This window comes from Lepidochelys olivacea (assembly GCF_965140295.1).
Source record: "Lepidochelys olivacea isolate rLepOli2 genome assembly, chromosome: 18".
Lineage (NCBI taxonomy): Eukaryota > Metazoa > Chordata > Testudines > Cheloniidae > Lepidochelys > Lepidochelys olivacea.
In genome coordinates, this window is record NC_140428.1 from 27,259,107 (window position 1) to 27,281,512 (window position 22,406).

At 40.8% G+C, this 22,406-nt stretch overlaps 1 protein-coding gene across 4 annotated transcripts in view; it reads right to left on the reverse strand.

Moving 5' to 3' along the window:
• Window positions 1-22,406, reverse strand: part of CEP104 (centrosomal protein 104) — a 41,650-nt gene that overhangs the window by 9,881 nt on the left and 9,363 nt on the right. For all 4 annotated transcript variants that reach the window (XM_084651875.1, XM_084651874.1, XM_084651872.1 and 1 more), the window contains exons 5-18: window positions 17,015-17,077; window positions 16,306-16,382; window positions 14,071-14,239; window positions 13,678-13,836; window positions 12,643-12,873; window positions 11,274-11,477; window positions 10,441-10,608; window positions 8,467-8,640; window positions 4,543-4,719; window positions 3,913-4,119; window positions 3,198-3,314; window positions 2,371-2,407; window positions 1,692-1,773; window positions 910-1,018 (exon numbers count right to left, since the gene is read on the reverse strand). In XM_084651875.1, the coding sequence (XP_084508001.1) occupies window positions 910-1,018; window positions 1,692-1,773; window positions 2,371-2,407; window positions 3,198-3,314; window positions 3,913-4,119; window positions 4,543-4,719; window positions 8,467-8,640; window positions 10,441-10,608; window positions 11,274-11,477; window positions 12,643-12,873; window positions 13,678-13,836; window positions 14,071-14,239; window positions 16,306-16,382; window positions 17,015-17,077 (1,974 nt within the window). The remainder of the gene's footprint in view (window positions 1-909; window positions 1,019-1,691; window positions 1,774-2,370; window positions 2,408-3,197; window positions 3,315-3,912; window positions 4,120-4,542; window positions 4,720-8,466; window positions 8,641-10,440; window positions 10,609-11,273; window positions 11,478-12,642; window positions 12,874-13,677; window positions 13,837-14,070; window positions 14,240-16,305; window positions 16,383-17,014; window positions 17,078-22,406) is intronic.

The window sequence follows — 22,406 nt, forward strand, 5'->3', positions numbered from 1 at the left end:
GAACCTGAACCAACGGCACTGAGTGTTATTAGCTGCCCGATTCATCTCAATGGGAGCTTACTGAGATGCCTAAAATGTTAACAATACAACTGATTGTAAAAAAGGAGAGGGAGGGTTACATTATGAAAATCTGCACATGCACCATCTACCGTGAATGACAGCTCCCCTTGGCAACTGCAGCAAATGGGTTTGGGAGACACTGCTACATTCCTCCCTCAATCAAGAAAGAGTTGAGCCCAGCAGAATCCCATTAAGGAGAAGCCAAGCTCAAGGAGCCCAGCAGAGTCAGCAGTGTATTAGGACCCAAGTGGTGGAAAAGCCGAACCCAGAGAGCATGCGTGATCATATTTGAACATCTGCGCAATCAACTATGACTACATGTCTCCTGTGGGCAGAGCTGATTTTGTGGGTGGAGTCTGAAAGAGTATCACTAACTTCTCCTCCCCCAATATGACATCTGGTCTGAAATGATTTAGAATTTCACACACAGCAAGAGCTCTGATTTTCACACATGCATCCGCAGCTTATACTGCATAGCAGTGATTCCCCTATAGATGTGACACAGCCTTTCCTTCCAAACAACACTATTTAAAAGGTATTTGTCCTAACCCAGAAGAGAGATCCCCTTCCTTTCCCGTTTCCTCATTCTAATGGTTCTGTGACATTTTAAATAGACAAGTATGTTGAGCAGATTTACTTTGGTTGTTAATTTGGTTCCTTATACTGCTCTTTTCCTCGTGTTATTTTCCATGACAATGATTCTGCTACAAACTGAACTTCTTGTTAAACAGCAATTTTCACCTTTTGCAGCTTATCAATTGACAACAGAATAATTCACTACTTGTGTTAGTTCTGGAACGTGTAAGTTAGGTTGAATATTGATACAGGCTTTTGAGTCCAATCCCTGACCTGTTTGCAGTGCTCACATCTTGTCAACATAGGGCAATGTTTCCAGTAATGGAGATCCAAACCTTCCTCTGTGAAGGATTCATCCCTTTCACCACAAAAAATGCATAGGCTGGAGAAGACAGAGGAAGAATAACAAACACTATAGATTACTGAAAGAAACAAGGGAAGGGAACCTCCTTCCAGTATAAAATCATTCTGTGACATAGACAGTTTTTTTTTTTTGTATAAAACATCTTCCCTACATAATACCTGCCTCTGATTGGGCTCAGGCAGAGACTTTTGTAAAGTTGTAGTGTAGCTATAACTAAAAACGTTCACTCAAAGAGAGAGACATTATTACAAATACATACTGGGGAGGGCTCACTTAGACAGTTTACCTGATCTCAGAAAGCATTCTAGATCTTCATCAAGCTCTTCAGTGTGACAATCTTAGTCTTAGTTTTGCCTCTGTTTCTGTAGCAGTGATATGCTGTTATATTGTGACAGTTTTCTAATCCATGGACACAACTTCTCAAACACATGTACAAACCTCACACTGTACAAGTGGTGAAGGATATGTAATCCTGATTTGTCCAATATTAAGTATATTTATTTTGGAAGATAAAGAATAAGGAGGAAGAAATTAAAATATTCAAAATGCCACCTATTAACACTTAACAATTTAAATCTTATTTAATGAACTGTCCACAAATGTCAGTATAGATATTTGCATTTGGATGATCACTAACTGCTCTTTAGCAATTACTCTTTTAAAGTGGTTAGACGCTGCTGATTTTACTTACTTATCTAAATAATTTGCAACCGAGGAATGATCATCTGGAATCTCTGTTGCCGCAGGTAGGGTGACTTTCTTTCCCTGCTCATCTGTAACAAGGAATCTATTAAACTCAATAGATGGTTCTTAGTTCTTTTTGGATAAATATTGTTTCTCAAGGTCTTAATGGCAACTGACTATTTGGAATAGTACATTCCTAAACGTCAAAAAGCACAAGAGGAAATGCTTCCTGGATACAGCAGGACAATTGCTTGCCTTTTGAGTGCGCTGCCATATACAAAACAACAGCAATGGATTGTTTGCACACACAGTCATCACTTAAAATGCTGGTGAACATTTTGAAAATAAAGCAGCAGATGATTTCACCTCAATGTGAGGAGAAATGCAAACTGGCTTCAATCCAAGCCAATCTGAGTTGGTGTAAGAAACCACCCACCCAGCTGATGGCAACCAATGTTGGCACACTAAATGGTCAGTTATCCCCTGAAGACTGAATGATTCTCTCTGTCAGATTGAGTCAGCCAATCCAAAGCTCTAGGATCTGTGTGTTTCTGAACTCAGATGAGTCAGCGTGCATTATATCATAGTCAGTCACCTATTGGTTATGTATCCTAACTACTTCCCCATCCAAAACATTTCAAGGCTAATTTGGTTTTTGTGTTTCGTTGAATAGTTTTAAGCTTTACCTTGAGTCTTTAGTTTTTGATAATCATTTTCTTTCTCCTGCCAAACAAAGAAATAGATGTCAGTAATTCCCTTGGTGACTAAGGCACCACCCAGGAAAGAACAATTTCTTGGTATTTCAAGAAAGAAGAACAGATAAATCCAGAGAAAGTCCAGTCAGTGAACAAACAAGAAGCACGGTCAAGGCAACACAGGTTGTGGTGCAGACAGACAGCCTTCCCAAAGAGGATGTCTCCTGAGTGCTGGGACACAACAGTGTTCCTCCAGTAGATATATCCCTTTCCCTGCCTTGGTACAGGCACATATATTGCAGCAGGGTGGGCAACAGTCCCTCTACCATATCAGGGTGCAGTTACTAACCTTTTAAAGTCACGTATGTTCAAATCCAATTGATGACAATTATATAGTATAGCATCATTCTAAAGTGACCTACATGAGTTATTATGTATAGTACCCTTGCACTGCTCTAACAAGTACTTGGACATTTTAAAGCTTGTAGAAGCAGACTCCAAACACCACACGATGGATTCAACAATTCTACATGGATGCAATTTTTGTACCACTGTACCAAAAACAAAGCACAGAATTTTAATTTTGACTTCTCTTTATGCCATGAGTAAAGACTAGTCCCTTCATGTATTTCAGTTAAACTTCTTGTGGTTTAATATAGTACCAGAGTTATCACAAAGCAGCCTTCATCTCACAGAACACAGCAGCTTAATCTGTTTCCAGTATCCATCAGGAAAAAATAATAGGACCAGTACCTGTAATTATACCACCATTACAAGATAATTTCAACCCAGAACATCTGCTAAAAAATTATATTGACCTTTCCAGCCTGAACTTCTGCCTGGATCTCCTTCAGTGCTGCTAGCTGCCCTTGCAGGACCTTAATCTCCTCTTTCTTCTGTTTTTCTGCTTCTTCTGTGGCTGCTTTTTTCTGTGCCTGTTAAGAAATACTCTTTCAGTTACAGTGGTTTTGTAATACTCTTTCACTCAGGGAAGGATGCAAAAACACCATTTAATCTAGAACATAATGTTGTTTTCTTACTGTGTGCAAAACTAACAACTGGTCCATTACAATATAAACAAAAAAGGATCTTCTATGCTAATTTTAAAGAAATGCATTATGATTTAGACCTGTCTCTCATGTAAATACCCCACTGACAGATAATGAATAAATTAACACATCTTCCATTCGTCCCACAGTCAAAGAATGACCATACTGCCACTGACCCTAGATTTTTACCTTACTGATGTGAAAATATTGTTACTGTTTCAGAAATATAACCTGTGCTTTTTTCTATGCTTGATCCCTATCATAACAGTGATTATAAATGGGTTTATATAGTAAAGTGAGTGCAAGTCTGTTTTTTTACTATACGACCGTGATATTTACAATTATGAAATTCTGCCGTAAGTGTTATAACCATTTTTTTTTACGATCAGTGCAGCTACAAATTCAATACATGGTTCCACCAAGACACTGCTGAAAATACAATATCTTAACATAGCTGCACACTTTCCACAGTCTTATTACTTACCCTAAGCTCAGCCTCAGTAAGTCTACCATCTATTTTAGTAAATCCATCAAAGAGTGTTTTATAGAGAACATTCTTGCGTGTGTTGGCATCATCTGGAGGAAGATAATCCAGTATAATGGCCTGGTGCTGCCTGTACATGTCGAAGATAATCCGTAATGCTGTATCGCGTACCTCATATACTCTGTGCTCCAACGCCCCTGTCGCAAACTGAAAATATTGGTGAAAAAGGTTATTCTTACTTTCTTCTGGAGTTAAACTGGGCCGGACTATTCTCACCACATTTGGGGGAAAAACAAAGATAGCTTTAAACCACCTTCGCCAGCCCCGATTTCCACTGTGTGCTGAGCATACCTCAGTCAGACCAAAGGATCTGTCCCTTAATCAGGAGCGACTGCCCACTGCAGTGGGAGCATTGATATTGCCTAGTTAGACAGACAGGCATGTTTCTCCAACCACGTATCCTTTATAGATTTTCTTTTGCATTATGGATCTTCACAAGGTTGACTAATGCCACCTAGAGAAGCTCACTGGGCCTCACTGACTGGTGTATGCACCAGGCACTCTAACACAAATAAATTAACATTCATTCAAGAAAAAGAGACTTAAAATACTGTAGTTTCAGACGCTTACCCTCATGACGTTGTCAATGGTAAACCCAGAGTTTTCTGTTCCCAGATCTTTCAACAGGCGTTCCACCAAGTCCACCTGACTCATTGCCAGATGAGTAGGGGAATTTGGTTTCAATGGCTGGACCAGATGAACCGGAATGATTTGAAGAGGTTTAACTTCATTACACAGTGCCATTTCCTGTAGGGAAATACAGAGTTAACCCGCACAGGAAAATGCTGAAACACAGGATGAAATGGTTTGCAAAGCCACTGTTATTCAGGACCTCATGACCAAGAATGTCCTGTGTTAGTTACAATGAGATAAACCTTTCAGGAGAGGAAGATGGTTATTCACTATTTCAACACAGTCGGCTGTACACAGCATAAAGAGAAGAAAAAAGTGTCAGTCTTGCTATTGGCAACAACTTTATTGACCGAGAACATGCACACATTGCATCTGCTGGGAAATATGTTTTCACTGGGATCTCTCATCTGAACAAGACCTGCAGAATTGGACACTAAGTTTTTTTTTTTTGTTTTTAGATAACTGAAGGAGAGAGAAAATTTCCTAGAGGAAGTCTAATGATAATGCCTCAAGACTGATCTCAGGAAAGTGCTTTAGCAGAGGAAATCTACCACCTCACATTTTATTGATCTACTAAGGAAACAGCCTCACAGCTGAATTCTATTGTCATAAGATGCTTGCTGTTTGGTCCTTTCAATGCTAGACAGTACCTATTCTAGCTGTGTGTGCAAAACTGATAATTTTAACATGTTCGTAGAAAAAAATACAGTAACTTTCACTTAACATTTTAGTTTTATTAGGCTAGATTCTGTTTTCAATAAGAAAACTGGATTAAATCCACCAGCGCCTGATCTAGTATATAGCATAACAGATCAGAATCTGACACACAGAGTACATTTAACAAATAAATCCAGTTATTTTTCCCTGTGAATAAATATTAATATGCATGAATCAATTATTGTTCCTTCCACTAATGAACAGTGAAGACTAGCATTTTCATATCTTCTGTGCTTTTATGAAGGGTAAAGAAATGCACATTTCTAGGACAGTTCTCCATTCCTACATAAGTTCTAAATCCTAAAACATGGTCAATGCAGTTGGAGTCTCACTTGTGTTCAAATTACACTAACTTTTGTGCCCATTTCATTTCACATCGCAAAGATAAGATTTTGGTTTGAATTTTTTAACATTTCAAGTAATGTTTGTAATTTGGTTCACTGGTTTATTTTTACTTTCCATGTGGTGCCAAGTATCATTATTGTCTTCAACATCAAAAAAAGTCATAACATTTAGTTTAATAGTTGTGCTTTAAATTTGATAAGGTCACAGGAAAAAGGAGAAAAGTATATTTAAGCTAAGGTTTCCTGACTTGTCTAAGGAGCTACCAACAACAAGGAGATTAAAAGAAACACCCAGGTCAGTTGTGACAATAGAAGTATGGAAGTAACAGGCACCAGATCATGAGGCTATGAAGCCTGGTAGTATTCCTTTGAAATCACTGCACTCTGTCCTCTTGTAAGCAAACCTGACAAAAAGGGGAAAAATTGAGAAGGAGCCAGACATTAGTTCAGGTAGGTTGTACAGAAAGAAGAGTCTGTTGTAACAGGTTTACTGCAACATAGCTCAGACCATAAGCCACTATTGGTCTTGCCATCACAACTGACTGAATATTGGTTGCCAGTGGCTAGGAAAGAGAGAGTAACAGCTTATAGGAGAAAAGTGAGACATGTGAAGCAGCTTGCACCAGGATCAAAAGAATATGTAGTGGATGCACATGGAGGAACAACACTGATCTGCATTGCACAGGATAATTTATGAAGCTTTCATTTGCATGGTCTGTGTGGGAGCCCTGTGCCAAAGGAGTAAGTGGTGGTAGCAGTGGCAGTAGAGAAACAGCTTCTTTCATAAATTGGTTTGATTTTAAGTGATTATGGAGCAATGTTTCATTTAATCTTAGTTCATATTTCTTAAAGGACACATGAATGATCTGCATTCACTTTTCAAGTAAGAGGCAAACCTACTGGAAAAGGTACTGAGTGTATATAGGAAAAGGGCTGCTTGACCATCTTTTATACCTCCTGTTTGGAAATGTCATACAAAAACCCTACAGGAATATTACACTGTCACTCTAAATATTTCTTAAGTTTTACTGTTTAGGTTCTATTAAGTTTTATTTTCTGCTAGCAATAATATACTAAGTATATCTTCCTCCTTTTCCAAGCCAAGTACTCTATGTCCTGGCTACAAAACTACAACAGTAATGGCTTCCTCATTTCCTTTCAAGTATACAATTACAAATCTAGTGTACACGAGCCAAGAGGTATTAAAAAAAAAAAAAAAAGCCACCTTTGGCTTTAGAGTGACAAACCAGAGCAGTTCTCACACTATCCCTGTTAAAATCTGAGTCAAGTCTGTAGTGAAAGAAAAAACTTTTCTCCCAATCTTGATGAATGCAATGATAAAATAACCCAGAGCCAGTGACTCACCTAGTATCCTCCTGGGATTATATTAACATATATATACACACACACAGAGAATTACTGTTCCTGCTTTGAAGTTTTACTGGAAAACAGAGTCTGTACTTCTTCAACAGCTGTTCACAAATGCTCACTGCCACCACACAAGGAATGGATTGTCAATTTTTAAATTGGCATCCTTTTTTACTTTTGCTAAATCTGATATTTACGTCATTTGTTTACTTCTAATTGAAAATTTCCCTTAATTTTTATTGCAATTAGGTTAAAATGACTCTATAAAATGACCTAAAATTCAGTCACAGAACAGGTAAGTTTATTTATAATTTTACAATTAGTTTGAGTGTAAATATATTTTCTTTTAATCAAAAATTATACCATATTACAAATAGGAGACAAGGACTATCTAGGTACTTTCATAGCTCTTATCACTGCAGTACCCTTCAAATTAATAATAATAATAAAAAATGGCAAACTAAACTTTATGTCCATTCTGCTCTTGCAGGAGTAGACTGAAAACTAGCAGACTACTTCACAACCAGTAGATTTGAGCAAGCTGCTGAAAAAGTAATTGTGAGGAAGCTAAGTCAAAGAAATGGAGTTAGTTCCAACTACTGTGAGGTTCATGGTCATTATCTCTTCTGTGAGTGAAGTCCACAGTTTAGGTCCAAATCCTGTGAGAGTTCTGTCTCCTGCATTCACAAGCAGTACAAGATGAATCTCAGGAGTTCCAGTTTACGAGATATTTCAACATTTTGAAATATGGTTTAATTCCAGTTCAGCACAATATTTTGAAATTTCTTATGAACTGGAAATCCTGAAAAATATTTTGCTTCTCATACACCAACACATTACATTTCCAAAAAAGAAACTCGCTTTCCAGAGGGCAAAACTAAAATTGACTTTCTTGGCAGTTTAGCCACTGCTACAGCAGTGAAATGGACAAGAATGTCCATTTCAGTCAGCAGTTGTTGGAGCTTCCAAGTTTTGCAACTTTTGGGGTGGACCTTCTTAGGGCTGGGGATGGAGGGCTTCCAGACCCGAGGGCAAGCTGGCTTCCATGGCTGCCTGCTTGGGAGCTCAGCAGCCCAGGAGGCAGCCAGCCGAGGAGTCTGGAAGTCCTTGGTGGCTCTTAACAATCCGCATGTAAATATGATAGTGGAATGTGTAATGAAGTATTTACCAGAAATAGCACATTCAAACCAAAAAGGGTAATTAACACTTAGCGTCAAAACGTACAACCATGATATGGAGCTTATTTAGGTTAATCCAGCAGCAGTAAACTGATTACTGTAGCACCAATATATCTTTTTACATTTGATTTTGGACAGATGTCATGCAGTCCGTGTCTTGGTGGCATTCTCAGTCTGTCATATGTGTGGGTAAAACAGCTAAATGTTGTATTAAAAAAGTCAATCTAATATGCATTTCCAGATGACATTCCTACCTGAATAAAGTTGGCAGCCACAATACGAAGACGGGTTGAGGAGTCTCCTGTTCTAGAAAGCAGATTTGGAAGCGTTCTTTCCACACAATGAGCTGTTTCCAGTTTACCTAGTTTATGCTTTGGTATATACTGAGTGATGATCATTTTCAAAAGTTTCAGGGAAGCTTGGAAAACCTGAGTTAGAAAGATTATTAAAACAAAAAATATTTTAAAATGTCCTATTTCCATGTAATATAACTCAGTCTGTTTTCTAGAATTAACAGAAACAGCAAAAGTCTAGAATTACCAATATGGAAAACACGGTAATGGAAGCGACCTCAGGTTTTTTCCCCTAGAAAATATGAGTTAAATCCTTAAGTGAAGGGCCAAACAATATATTCTACTGATTTTCTATAAAGTCCAGCAAGCTCTTGAAAAAACTGAACTTTCCCCATCTCCTAAGGCCTAGCTGGAGACTAAAAGTTACCCCTCTGCAATCTCTTCTGTTCCCTGTATCAACTTTATAAAGTAGTATAGCCCAATTTTAATACATACTGTATCCATAGTTACTTCTTCAAGCCCATTACTCAACTTTGACTTACACAAATGTGGAAAATATTGCCTTGATTTTGTCCAACCCTAGATTAAATGACTTAAGTTAAGGCAGATATTCAAGTAAAGGCAGATAGTCTAGCTTTCTTTATTCATTCTGAAAAAGTCTGCACAAACTATTTGTTGCAAGAACCAAGTTGATTTAACTACATACTTCTGCTATGCAAATTTAACTGTTACTTGTTCTTTGGGTATTTTACAGAATTAAATTGTTAAATTTAAGATGAATTTTAGGATTCTCAGCTTTCATTCATGTTTTGTGGAGCACAGCGGATAATTACAGGGTACATTATCCATAAATAAGGCTACATTTTAGTCACAGGTATACTAAGTAAAAGACATGGATAGGTCACAGGCAGTAAACAAAAATTCACGGCCTGTGACCTGTCCATGACTTCTATTATATACCCGACTAAAATTTAGGAAGGGGTCAGCTTGGGAGGGTGGCTCTGGGGGCGCTGCGGGGGCTCGGGGAGGGGGGGTTGGTGGGACTGGGGCAGGCTTCCTACCTGGCTCCTAGGAAGCGGTGATCCCAGCTCCTAGTTCCACTTGCTGCCTCCGCTCTGTCCCAAGCCCTGGTTCTGCAGCTCCCATTGGCTGGGAACCATGGCCAATGGGAGCTGCAGGGGCGGTACCTGCGGGCAGAAGCAGCACGTGGAGCTAGGAGCTGAGGGAGGGGAGTTTTTGTCGCCCTTCCGGGGAGCCTCCCCCCGACCAGGTAAGCACTGTCCCACACCTCAACCCCCAGCCCTGAGCCCCCCCACGCCCAAACTCCTGCTGCTAGGGGTGGGAGGGCCTGAGACTGCCCCAGCAGAGGCTGGTGTACCCTGAGCTGCTCAGGCAGCCCCTGGGCCAAGTGCACTGGCTGCTGCAGAAGTCACAGAGGTCACGGAAAGTCACAGAACACGGAGCCTTACCCATAAAATATATTATTTGCTAAATAACCTACGTTTCTCTTTCTACTATAGCATTTAAGTGCTGTATAAAAGTTTCACAAAAAACTTATTTATTGAGCACAGTCACTATTCTTCATGGCATGCAATACACAGACAACCCAAGATGCTCACATTTTATAAACTATTTACCTCTGTATATTATGCAGTTCCCTAAATTTGGCAGCAATTAAAAACCTGCATGAACTCACATTTTTGTAAAATTGCAACTATAATTCAAAGCCAAAGTTAATATAACAGCATTCCCTTTTAGAGTGTAGGCTATTCAGATATTTAATATTATTAAATTACAATTATTTTCTCAACTAAAAGCCTTCACTTACTAGGCCCTGATCCTGCAACTTGTTCCATGTGAGTATAGCCTTGCACAAGGCTGTGCAGGACTGGAGCTTCAATGAGGATATTTTTATTATGAAACAGTATTACTCACTGAAGACACTATGTCTTTTATGGCTCTTCTTATAAGAAAGACAGCAGCTCTAAGCATATTCTTTAAATCATCCTTAGATGTGCTGGCAGAGATTTCCATCAGCTTTTTATATATAGCAAGCAATGCATCTTCTCGATACGACCAAGTCTTGGAATATGCTCCTGCAACCTGATACAGAGTAAGATTACTGTTAAAATGGCTAATACTGGCAACTCAATGCATAATTTAGTGCGACACAGGAAGAGATTTGCAAAGGCAAAATGGGAATTAGGCACTCAAATCCCATTTACTTTCAATGGGACTGAGGCATCTTACTTCTTTTGCATTCTTGAAAATCTCTCCCATAAAATTGCTTAAAGGAAAAATGAGACTTTATACCAAAGGAAATGGGATTAATACCTTAACCTCAACAAACTAACCCAGATTTTGGCAACTACCTATCTACCAACAAAGCACCATTCGCTGTGACACTAACAGTGAAACTTTCATCAGAGGACAAATTCTAGAGCAGATAATCTGTAAACCTCTTCTTATCTCACTCCTGAAAATGGATGAGCTAAATCTACACAAACTTATCTAGATATAATAGATTCCTCTGATAATATGTAATCAGCTCATTAACAACCGAAAGTTAGATAGCCATGTAAATGCTGAAAATAGGCACCTGATTTTAATACTAGTGACAGTAATACCAAACTTTAGATTTGCAGTTCTATTTAATCATTACATATATGAAGCTATTATCTCATCATGCTTTTGTTCACAAAGTGAATTCTAAAATGACTCAAGATCTGGATTATAAATGTGAAATGGTTTATTTTTCTGGTCTTTACCAAGGCCTCTCCGAAAACTTCAGTGGCAGGGCTGGCCTCCCTCAGCGCTTTCTCAGTTAATGGTTCTGGCTCCCCAGTGATGCCACTTCTTGGAGTATCACTGATATCTTCTTCATTCATCTCTGGCTCAAGGTAGGCAAATCCATCCTCATGCTGCTTACGAATAGCTGGAAGAGGTCTCTCATCGTAAGGCAAAAATTCAACCTAATGGAGAAGACAAGGAAAGTAATTCGAATTGTGATTCAGATCTGATGTTGTTCCATCACTACTTTGATTCATTTCAACACAGTCCATCCAGACTTTTCTCCAGAGTTGTATCTCCTGCATTTTAAATGCAGGTTTGGAAGTTTTCATTTTTTATCATCCTGTTACCATGGCAACAGTGCTTTCAGAATGGAAGTCAGTACTAAGGATATATTTTATATGACATTAAGCAGATAAGATAAAAACATTATGGAATTCCATTTATAGCCACTCTCCAGATATGAAGACAATGTAAACAGTTACATTATTTTACTCCAGTGTGCTGTAAAGAGATTATTGCTGCTCTTAGAGTCCAATCCAACTCCTACTGAAGTCAATGGGAGTCTCCATTCGCTTCAGAGGAAATTGGGCTGGCCTTACTGGCCTTACTGGGCTCCAGCCTGAGCCTGGATATCTATACTGCAATGAAACAGCCCCGCAGCTCCAGCCCTGTGAGCCCGAGTCAGCTGGCATGGGCCAGACTAGGGTTTTTAACTGCAGTGTAGACATAGTCTTAGTGTTTCTGGTTCCAAGAATTTTATTACAATTACTGCCTGGATTACTTTCCCTCATGATGCACATGACATCAAGCCATTACTGTGTTCTTCAGTCTCATTCTAGCATATTCTTTGCTGCTGTTTTGGCCCTGAGCCTACAATCACACATGATCATTTCTAAAAGAGGAGTGTTATCAGATCATTAGAGGAACAGGCTGAGTTGTAGCCCAGCCCTAAAGTGAGTCAGCAGTGTGACCTTGGACAAGTCACTTAACCTCTCTTTAGGTCAGTTTCCCTATTCGTAAATTGGGTCTAATCTTACTTAACTCATCTTCATGAATGTTTGTAAAGGCTTTCAAGGGTCTCACACAAGCATCATTATTACTAGATGAACACAGATTAACAGCAGAGAAAGCCAACCTCTGATGCCATATGAGACATCAGCATAACCAAAAGATGATCAGATTCCTAGAGGAAGCTCAATGTAATAAGAAAATCATTTTCTTTGGTAGATTCCTATAGAAATGGCCAAGAAAGGTGACTTTTGGCTGGATATGATTATATGATGATCTCTTGCAAATGTGGGAGGCCTCAAATCAGAGAAGACTCAGATAAACAAGATCACTTACATTTATCTTTGGAAAACTCTCTACAGAGGCTGGTGGCTGGGCTACATGAGAAACGGAGTGGTCAGGGACAATGGGCTCAGGAGAAGTTGTCTCGGGTGGCTTTTCTTGTGGCAAAGGCTCAGTCTTCTGTGCTTCTGTTTTTTCATGCTGGAGTGACTGCATGGGTTTCTTTTGCCGAGGGCTAACTGAATAAACCATAGGCTCAAGGGGAAATTCAGGAGGTCTTCGGATCTGAGACAAGAAAGGGCAATTTTGTACAATCAGATTTCCGGACATGGCTTCAAACTAAAACGCTGAAAGTGAAGCTCAGTCACCACTACTACATCAGCTGCTTTCGAACCAACACAACGTCACTTATAAAAATCAGTGGAAATTGTGGCTCTAAATGCAGGTGTCTGGCATAACAGCAAAGCAACACAAGGGAGAAGACTACAGATTATAAGGAGCCTCACCTAATTGGCAAATAATGGTTTCCCAATAGCTTTCCAAGCTATAAATACCCCTTGGGATTGTGGTATGCCCTCATTTTGAACTCCTGTGGTTTGCAGTCAAGCCACCAGAAGCCCTTTATGCATGTACGTTAGCAACAACAAGAGGTGCTTAGTAATATGAGAAAGCCACGTGTCTTGATTACATTTAGGTCAGACTAAGTGATCTAATGGTCTCTTTTATCCTTGAAAATCTGTGACTCTATGCTGGATGGCCTTTAAATTAGACAAAACATGTGAGTATTTCTAGTGTAACTGTGATTGTTAGTGCCTTTTCATTATTATTTATAGACCACTAAGTGTATATGGCTGGAAAAACTAGATGAGTACAGATCAACAGCAGAGAAAGCCAACGTCTGATGCTATGTGAGCAACAAACAATCCAAGTAAAAAAAATAAAGTTAACAAAAATACTCTGACAATTACCTAATGAGTCCTATCCCTTGAGTTTATTTTAGCTTCTCAGATACATATAATACCACTTAATAAAGCCCTATGAGTCAAGCCACCATGTGTTTATTTTTATATTATGACTAGTGATCCCTACCATCAGCTCTGGATCCAGAAGGTTGTGCAGCTCCAGTTGCTGATACACCTTCAGGCGGTACTCTTCCATCTGCTGTTTCTTCTGTTTAGCAAGATCATAATCTTCCTTCTCTACAGCACAGCGCTTTTCTACCTCATACCGCCCGAGTCGTTCCCCAACCTGAAAAATGGTGCTTTCATGTCATTATGGTTGCTGGAAATCACATTCTTTTAAATGTATATAGAATTCCAGCCTGTAAAACTCAATTGTCTGACTCTTCATTTGTTATTTTTAAACACATCAGAGGGGTGACCTGCAGCCACCAAAAATGCATTTTACTGCAAAGATTGAGGACCATCTTATGGACAAATGAAAAACTCATGGATTTGTGACATGACGGTTATTAAACAGTACCTTTTGCAAATCAGCAATAGCTTGTTTGAGTTTCTTGGCATAGTCATAACGTTCATGACGGACAGCTTCATGCTTTTTCTCATCCAGTTTACGAATTATCTGAGCAACTTCCGGATCCTGGTACATATCAAAAGCCAAATCATCCAGTGGTGAAATAGAGTCAGGTTTTCTGGAGAAATATATATATATTTTTTTGAGGTTAATCTGAAGCACCAGCTACATATATTCCTTCTCTTTTTGCTGTGAGAAGATTAATATATATTAAGATGACAATTATTTTTTTCTCATTCTTCAATATACTGTGGATCTCACTTATTTTAAATGGCTCATCAAAGTCACATTTTTCCTGTTTTACTTTGAAATACAAGTTTAGCTCTTGTAAGAGTTATTTCTTCTGTTGGGTTCAATAACATTTAAGCAAATGTATATTTTCCATTTTACTCTACATTGAAGTTTACTGGATATGTTATCCCCTAACTCAATGTTCTAGACCTACCACTAACGAGACTTTGATGTGATCTGTTGTTTTCAGTGACATCTATATGATTAAATTATCACACTTCTATGTAAATGAAAGAGCTCCTCAAGACTCTGGTCATTGAGATTTTCTAAGGAAGAAGAGCAGATGTCTGTTGTAATGTTCATAACGGCTCTGAAGGTTTAAAGTACTAGGTAATAGCTAATTATTATACTCCTGTTATTTCCATCATTCACCAAAACCTTGTCCTCCCAGCCCAGATCCAATTTGAGGTGCTTCTTCCTTCAAATCAGATAAACTGGAAAATGCCGCCTCTAGCACTAGTCGATGTTGGTATGACTGCAGTGATGTTAGTAAGTAAACAGTTTGTCAGTGTCCACAGAAAATTGTCTTTTATTCAAAAGAAAATGCCTTCTACTTACAAGGGAAATTAACCACTAGAACATCTTATCAAGGAACATGGTAGATTCTCCATCATTTAAGTCTTTAAATGACAACTGGATGTCTTTCTAAACATATATTCTCTAACCCAACCACAAAATAGGGGTTTGATAGTATTTCACCCAGTAATTTCTGTAAGGTCTGTGTTATACAGTTCAGACTAGAATCCTAGACGATCACAATGGTTCCTTCTGACCTTAAAAATATATGAATTTATGACTGAGAGTAACAGTCTCTTCTTTTAAGTGAGATGCTAACATTTTTAAAATGAACAAAGAAAAAAGATCCAGAAATATAAGATTCCTGAAAACTAAAATATTGTGTTATTCTGATAGAGTGTTTTTGTGTACTAGGCATGCAATGATATGACCTCTAGTTGTCATACAGGTAATTCATAATCTGCTGATTATTCTGAACAAATAATGCTAAGATTGGATCAATTTGATCAGAACAAGCAGGAAGTATTGTAGGCCAAAGTATCAAAATCCTATGCAATGGACACAGATTGTTCATACACCGCCAACACATGCAAAAACCAACATGTGTGTAAATCAAGTAACTGCACATTTACTAGCATACAAACTGAGTCAGTTACTTGATCTGCGTGCCCAAAAGAGGGCTTCTGTAGGCACAATTTGTATGGCTTTTGTAGAGGTTTGAAATATGTGGGCCATGTAATTATGCAGCCTAAAAAGCCTAACTGAGAAACAGTTAGTGCTCTCTGACATGGCTGTTTGCTATGACAATATTATCGATAGGAGAGTAACTCAGTAAGACTCAGAGATCTAGCTAGCTTCTGGAGAGTATAGGCTAGTCTGTTAGCCAAACTACTCTCCTCATCTGTCACCTGATAGAAGAACTACCACTGGCCAAATTTGCAGTGCCGCCACATTGGTTGAATCCCTGACAGCCAGCATACATGTTGTGATGGCAACCACACTGTAAATGTTAAACAGGAAAATAGGATGAATAGTAGTTAAAGTTGGGCTGGTTAACAAGACGCCAAGAAGAACAGCTAGTGCTATCAATTCTGTAACAACCGCTTGGGTTCAAATTTTGCATTTAAGGAACAACGTTTCTGAGATATAAGACACAAGGGTAGCTGATGAAGAAAAGACCCAACAGAATGTGACTGCACTCTGTTCATTCACTAAGCATGTAAGACATAATTAAGTGCTGAAGTTCAACAATAATCAGCACAATTCACAGCTTGGAAATGACAAAGTTCTGGCACCTAAAATTGTTTATAATTATAGCTCATCGGGTCACTAGTTTTAATAACTCCTCTGATCCAAATCTCAGCAGAGAAATCTTACCGAAGGTATGTTCCATCTAAGGTTAGGTCATCTAGATTGTTCCCAAGATAATGGTCAATCAGCTTCTCTCTTGAAGGCTTTGAAAGAAAAAGGTTAATGAAATGTCACCAATTTTTTTGTGAACAGGATAGAAACTATAGAGTCAAACAATTAAAATTAAATGTGAGACATCATGTCATGCCTTTTTCTATGCCTCTATTTTTAGACTTAAATAACTAAGTTGAATTAACAGTATCTTCAAACAAACTCACATATATAACAAGGTCTCACAATGTTAGAGTTTTTACTACATCTCTGACAAAATACTAGTTTTGTTTAGCACAACAGTAAAAAGCAAACATGGCAAAACTATTATATGCAAATTACACAGTAAGTTTTAAAATAAAAAACGCTATCATTTATATTTACTGTACTATAAGAGAACAGCAGCATTTGTTCCAAACATACTCAGTTCCGTTATGCTATTTTGGTTTACTCCTTCCAAATGGAATTTCTTTTCAAAATTACATTAAAAAGAACAACCAACCAAAAAACAGAAAATAAGTGCATGACAGCTCTGTTTAAACAACACTAATGTAACAACAACAAAAATCAAAAGGCACCCAACATTAGGTGAAGCACATCATTATTAAGTATGTGTAGCAACATTCAACGGACAGTCTATGTTTGAGATGGAAACTTTCTTCCATAATTTACTTTATATACTTACGTTATTGCTGTCATTGCTGTAGTCTGCAGGTTCCCCAATTATATTTATTGCTACCAGAGCAACCTAAGGTAGAATTAAAAAGAAATACAAGACCACTATTACTTTACTTGTATTTTATGAAGACTTGAACAACATCATTATATAACATGCACTGAGCCATTACACAGCTTGTGCTGGCACCTCTAAAATATTTTTGATCACTTACTGAAAATTATCTAGTAGTGAATTACTTAAATTCATAGAGAGTCTATGGGCCCTATGCACCCAAATATATATAGGCAAGAGCTCATTGTAAGAGTAAGATGCATATGTTCAACAATTTGTTATTAAATTAGCTAAAGGTAACTTGGCTAGAAACATGGTGTAGTGGTCTGCTACTCCCCTTTTAGGGCCATAAGCCCTGGTCGACACTAGGAGTTGAGGTTGAATTTAGCAGCGTTATATCGATTTAACCTGGCACCCGTCCACATGACAAAGCCCTTTTTTCGACTTAAAGGGCTCTTAAAATCGATTTCCTTACTCCACCCGACAAGGGGATTAGCACTGAAATTGGCCTTGCTGGGTCAAATTTGGGGTACTGTGGATGCAAGTAGACGGTATTGGCCTCCCGGACCTATCCCAGAGTGCTCCATTGTGACTGCTCTGGACAGCACTCTCAACTCAGATGCACTGGCCAGGTAGACAGGAAAAGGCCCGCGAACTTTTGAATTTCAATTTCCTGTTTGGCCAGCGTGGCAAGCTGCAGGTGAGTGCAGAGCTCATCAGCAGAGGTGACCATGATGGAGTCCCAGAATCACAAAAGAGCTCCAGCATGGACTGAACGGGAGGTAAGGGATCTGATCGCTGTATGGGGAGAGGAATCTGTGCTATCAGAACTCCGTTCCAGTTTTCGAAATGCCAAAACATTTGTCAAAATCTCCCAGGGCATGAAGGACAGAGGCCATAACAGGGACCTGAAGCAGTGCCACATGAAACTTAGGGAGCTGAGGCAAGCCTACCAGAAAACCAGAGAGGCAAATGGCCGCTCCAGGTCAGAGCCCCAAACATGCTGCTTCTATGATGAGCTGCATGCCATTTTAGGGGGTTCAGCCACCACTATCCCAGACGTGTTGTTTGACTCCTTCAATGGAGATGGAGGCAACACAGAATCAGGTTTTGAGGGTGAGGAAGATGATGATGATGAAGCTGTAGATAGCTCATAGCAAGCAAGTGGAGAAACTGGTTTTCCCGACAGCCAGGAACTATTTCTCACCCTGGACCTGGAGCCAGTACCCCACGAACCCACCCAAAGCTGCCTCTCAGACCCACCAGGCGGAGAAGAGACCTCTGGTGAGTGTACCTTTTAAAATAGTATACATGGTTTAAAGCAAGCATGTTTAATGATTAATTTGCCCTGGCATTTGCGGCTCTCCTGGATGTACTCCCAAAGCCTTTGCAAAAGGTTTCTGGAGAGGACAGCCTTATTCCGTCCACCATGGTAGGACACTTTGCCACACCAGGCCAGTAGCACGTACTCGGGAATCATTGTAGAACAAAGCATTGCAGTGTATGTTTGCTGACATTTAACCAACATCCGTTCTTTATCTCTCTGTGTTATCCTCAGGAGAGTGATATCATTCATGGTCACCTGGTTGAAATAGGGTGCTTTTCTTAAGGGGACATTCAGAGGTGCCGTTCCTGCTGGGCTGTTTGCCTGTGGCTGAACAGAAACGTTCCCCACTGTTAGCCATGGGGAGGGGGAAGGGGTGAGGGGCTAGCCATGTGGTGGGGGGAGGCAAAATGCGACCTTGTAATGAAAGCACATGTGCTATGTATGTAATGTTAACAGCAAGGTTTACAGTGAAAGAGTGTACCCATTGTTCTATAAAATGTGTCTTTTTAAATACCACTGTCCCTTTTTTTTTTCTCCACTAGCTGCATGTGTTTCAAGGATCACAGGATCTTCTCCTTCCCAGAGGCTAGTGAAGATTAGAAGGCAAAAAAAACGCACTCGTGATGAAATGTTCTCTGAGCTCATGCTCTGAGCTCACACACTGAAAGAGCACGGACGAATGCATGGAGGCAGACAATGTCAGAGTGCAGGAAAGCACAAAATGATCGGGAGGAGAGGTGGTGGGCTGAGGAGAGTAAGTGGTGGGCTGAAGAGAGGGCTGAAGCTGAAAGGTGGTGGCAGCGTGATGAGAGGAGGCAGGATTCAATGCTGAGTCTGCTGGTGGATCAAACTAATATGCTCCAGCATATGGTTGAGCTGCAGGAAAGGCAGCTGGAGCACAGACCGCCACTACAGCCCCTGTGTAACCAACCGCCCTCCTCCCCAAGTTCCATAGCCTCCTCACCCAGACGCCCAAGAACGTGGGGGGGGGCCCTCTGGCCACCCAGCCACTCCACCCCAGAGGACTGCCCAAGCAACAGAAGGCTGGCATTCAATAAGTTTTAAAGTTTTAAACTTTCAAAGTGCTGTGTGGCCTTGTCCTTCCATCCTCACCCCTCCCAGTGCTTCTCTCCTCCACCACCCCTCCCGGGCTACCTTGGCAGTTATCCCCCTATTTGTGTGATGAATTAATAAACGGTGCATGAATGTGAAGCAACAATGACTTTATTGCCTCTGCAAGCGGTGATCAAAGGGAGGGGAGGGTGGTTAGCTTACAGGGAAGTAGAGTGAACCAAGGGGCGGGGGGTTTCATCAAGGAGAAACAAACAGAACTTTCACTCCGTAGCCTGGCCAGTCATGAAACTGGTTTTCAAAGCTTCTCTGATGCGCACCACGCCCTCCTGTGCTCTTCTAACCGCCCTGGTGTCCGGCTGCGCGTAACCAGTGGCCAGGCGATTTGCCTCAACCTCCCACCCCGCCATAAACGTCTCCCCCTTACTCTCACAGATATTGTGGAGCGCACAGCAAGCAGTAATAACAGTGGGAATATTGGTTTCGCTGAGCTCTGAGTCAGTAACTGCGCCAGCACGCTTTTAAACGTCCAAATGCACATTCTACCACCATTCTGCACTTGCTCAGCCTGTAGTTGAACAGCTCCTGACTACTGTCCAGGCTGCCTGTGTACAGCTTCATGAGCCATGGCATTAAGGGGTAGGCTGGGTCCCCAAGGATAACTATAGGCATTTCAACATCCCCAACAGTTATTTTCTGGTCTGGGAATAAAGTCCCTTCCTGCAGCTTTTGAAACAGACCAGAGTTCCTGAAGATGCAAGCGTCATGTACCTTTCCCGGCCATCCCACGTTGATGTTGGTGAAACGTCCCTTGTGATCCATCAGTGCTTGCAGCACTATTGAAAAGTATCCCTTGCGATTTATGTACTTGCCGGCTTGGTGCTCTGGTGCCAAGATAGGGATATGGGTTCCGTCTATCGCCCCACCACAATTAGAGAATCCCATTGCAGCAAAGCCATCCACTATGACCGGCACATTTCCCAGGGTCATTATCATTGATATCAGCAGATCTTTGATTGCGTTGGCTACTTGCATCACAGCAGCCCCCACAGTAGATTTGCCCACTCCAAATTGATTCCCAACTGACCAGTAGCTGTCTGGCGTTGCAAGCTTCCACAGGGCTATTGCCACTCGCTTCTCAACTGTGAGGGCTGCTCTCATCTTGGTATTCATGCGCTTCAGGAGAGGGGAAACCAAGTCACAAAGTTCCATGAAAGTGCCCTTACGCATGCGAAAGTTTCGCAGCCACTGGGAATCGTCCCAGACCTGCAACACTATGCGGTCCCACCAGTCTGCGCTTGTTTCCCGGCGCCCAGAATCGGTGTTCCGCGGCATGAACCTGCCCCATTAGCACCATAATGCCTGCATTGCCAGGGCCCCGTGCTTTGAGAGAAGTCTGTGTCCATGTCCTCATCATTCTCGTCACCATGCTGACGTTGCCTACTCACCCGGTTTCACTTTGCCAGGTTCTGGTGCTGCATATACTGCTGGATAATGCACGTGGTGTTTAATGTGCTCCTAATTGCCAAAATGATCTGAGCGGCCTCCATGCTTGCTGTGGTATGGCGTCTGCACAGAAAAAAGGCGCGGAACGATTGTCTGCCATTGCTCTGACGGAGGGGGGGCGACTGACGACATGGTTTACAGGGTTGGCTTATAGGGAATTAAAATCAACAAAGGGGGTGGCTTTACATCAAGGAGAAACAAAAACAACAGTCACACAGAATGACCCCCTCAAGGATTGAACTCAAAAGCCTGGGTTTAGCAGGCCAATGCTCAACCCACTAAGCTATCCCTCCCTCTGATATTTCAGGCAGGACTTCATGGAGGGAGTGGGGAGCAAATGAATACAAAACAAATCTGGTCTATTTTTTGTTTTGATCCACTCCATCTATCTTTTACATCTTTGGCTGGCAGCAGACGGTGGAGGACTGCAAGCCATCCACACCTCCTGCCTGCTCACCATAAGATGGTACAATAGGACTGCCTGCAGGACTAAAGAGAATTACCTGATCGAGTCACTCCTAATTTAGTCCCTGAGCCCATATCTGCCCAGGCGCTCCTGACCGACCTTACCGAGGCGGCCAGGAGCATCTCGGACATGAGGAGGATGGTTTTCAGGCCTATTGTACCATCTGCTGCCACAAGGCAATGGGTTGCTGCTGCTGTGTAGCAATGCAGTACTGCGTCTGCCAGCACCCAGGAGACATACGGTGACAGTGAGCTGAGCGGGCTCCATGCTTGCCATGGTACGGAGTCTGCACAGGTAACTCAGGAAAAAAGGCGTGAAACAATTGTCTGCCGTTGCTTTCACAGAGGGAGGGAGGGCCTGATGACATACCCAGAACCACCAGTGACAATGTTTTTTGCCCCATCAGGCATTGGGATCTCAACCCAGAATTCCAATGGGCAGCGGGAACTGTGGGATAGCTACCCACAGTGCAACACTCTGGAAGTCGACGCTAGCGTCGGTACTGTGGAAGCACTCCGCCAAGTTAATGCACTGAATGCACTTAGAGCATTTTGTGTGGGGACACACACAATTGACTATATAAAAACGATTTCTAAAAATACTACTTCTATAAATTCGACCTAATTTCGTAGTGTAGACATAAGTCTGATTCATACACAGCATAAGTATGCAAAGTTAGAGAGGGTGATTCTCAGCTTCTTTCATTTTGGATAGATGTGCAGTGTAACTACTTAATTGTCTTGCCTGTATTATACAAAAAGCACTCAGAGCGCAAAATGAAAAACAGCATAGAACTGCACATTTGATTAATCTGTTCTGGATACACTGAATACCACTTCTGGCCAATCTGACAGAAGAGCAGCCAGCAAGAGAACTTTTACCTTCAGATATTATCTATACTCTTAATATACAATGCAATGCTTGGATGAAAATGTGCCAAACGAAAGCTCTCGATTATATCCAAATGTCTTAAGTGT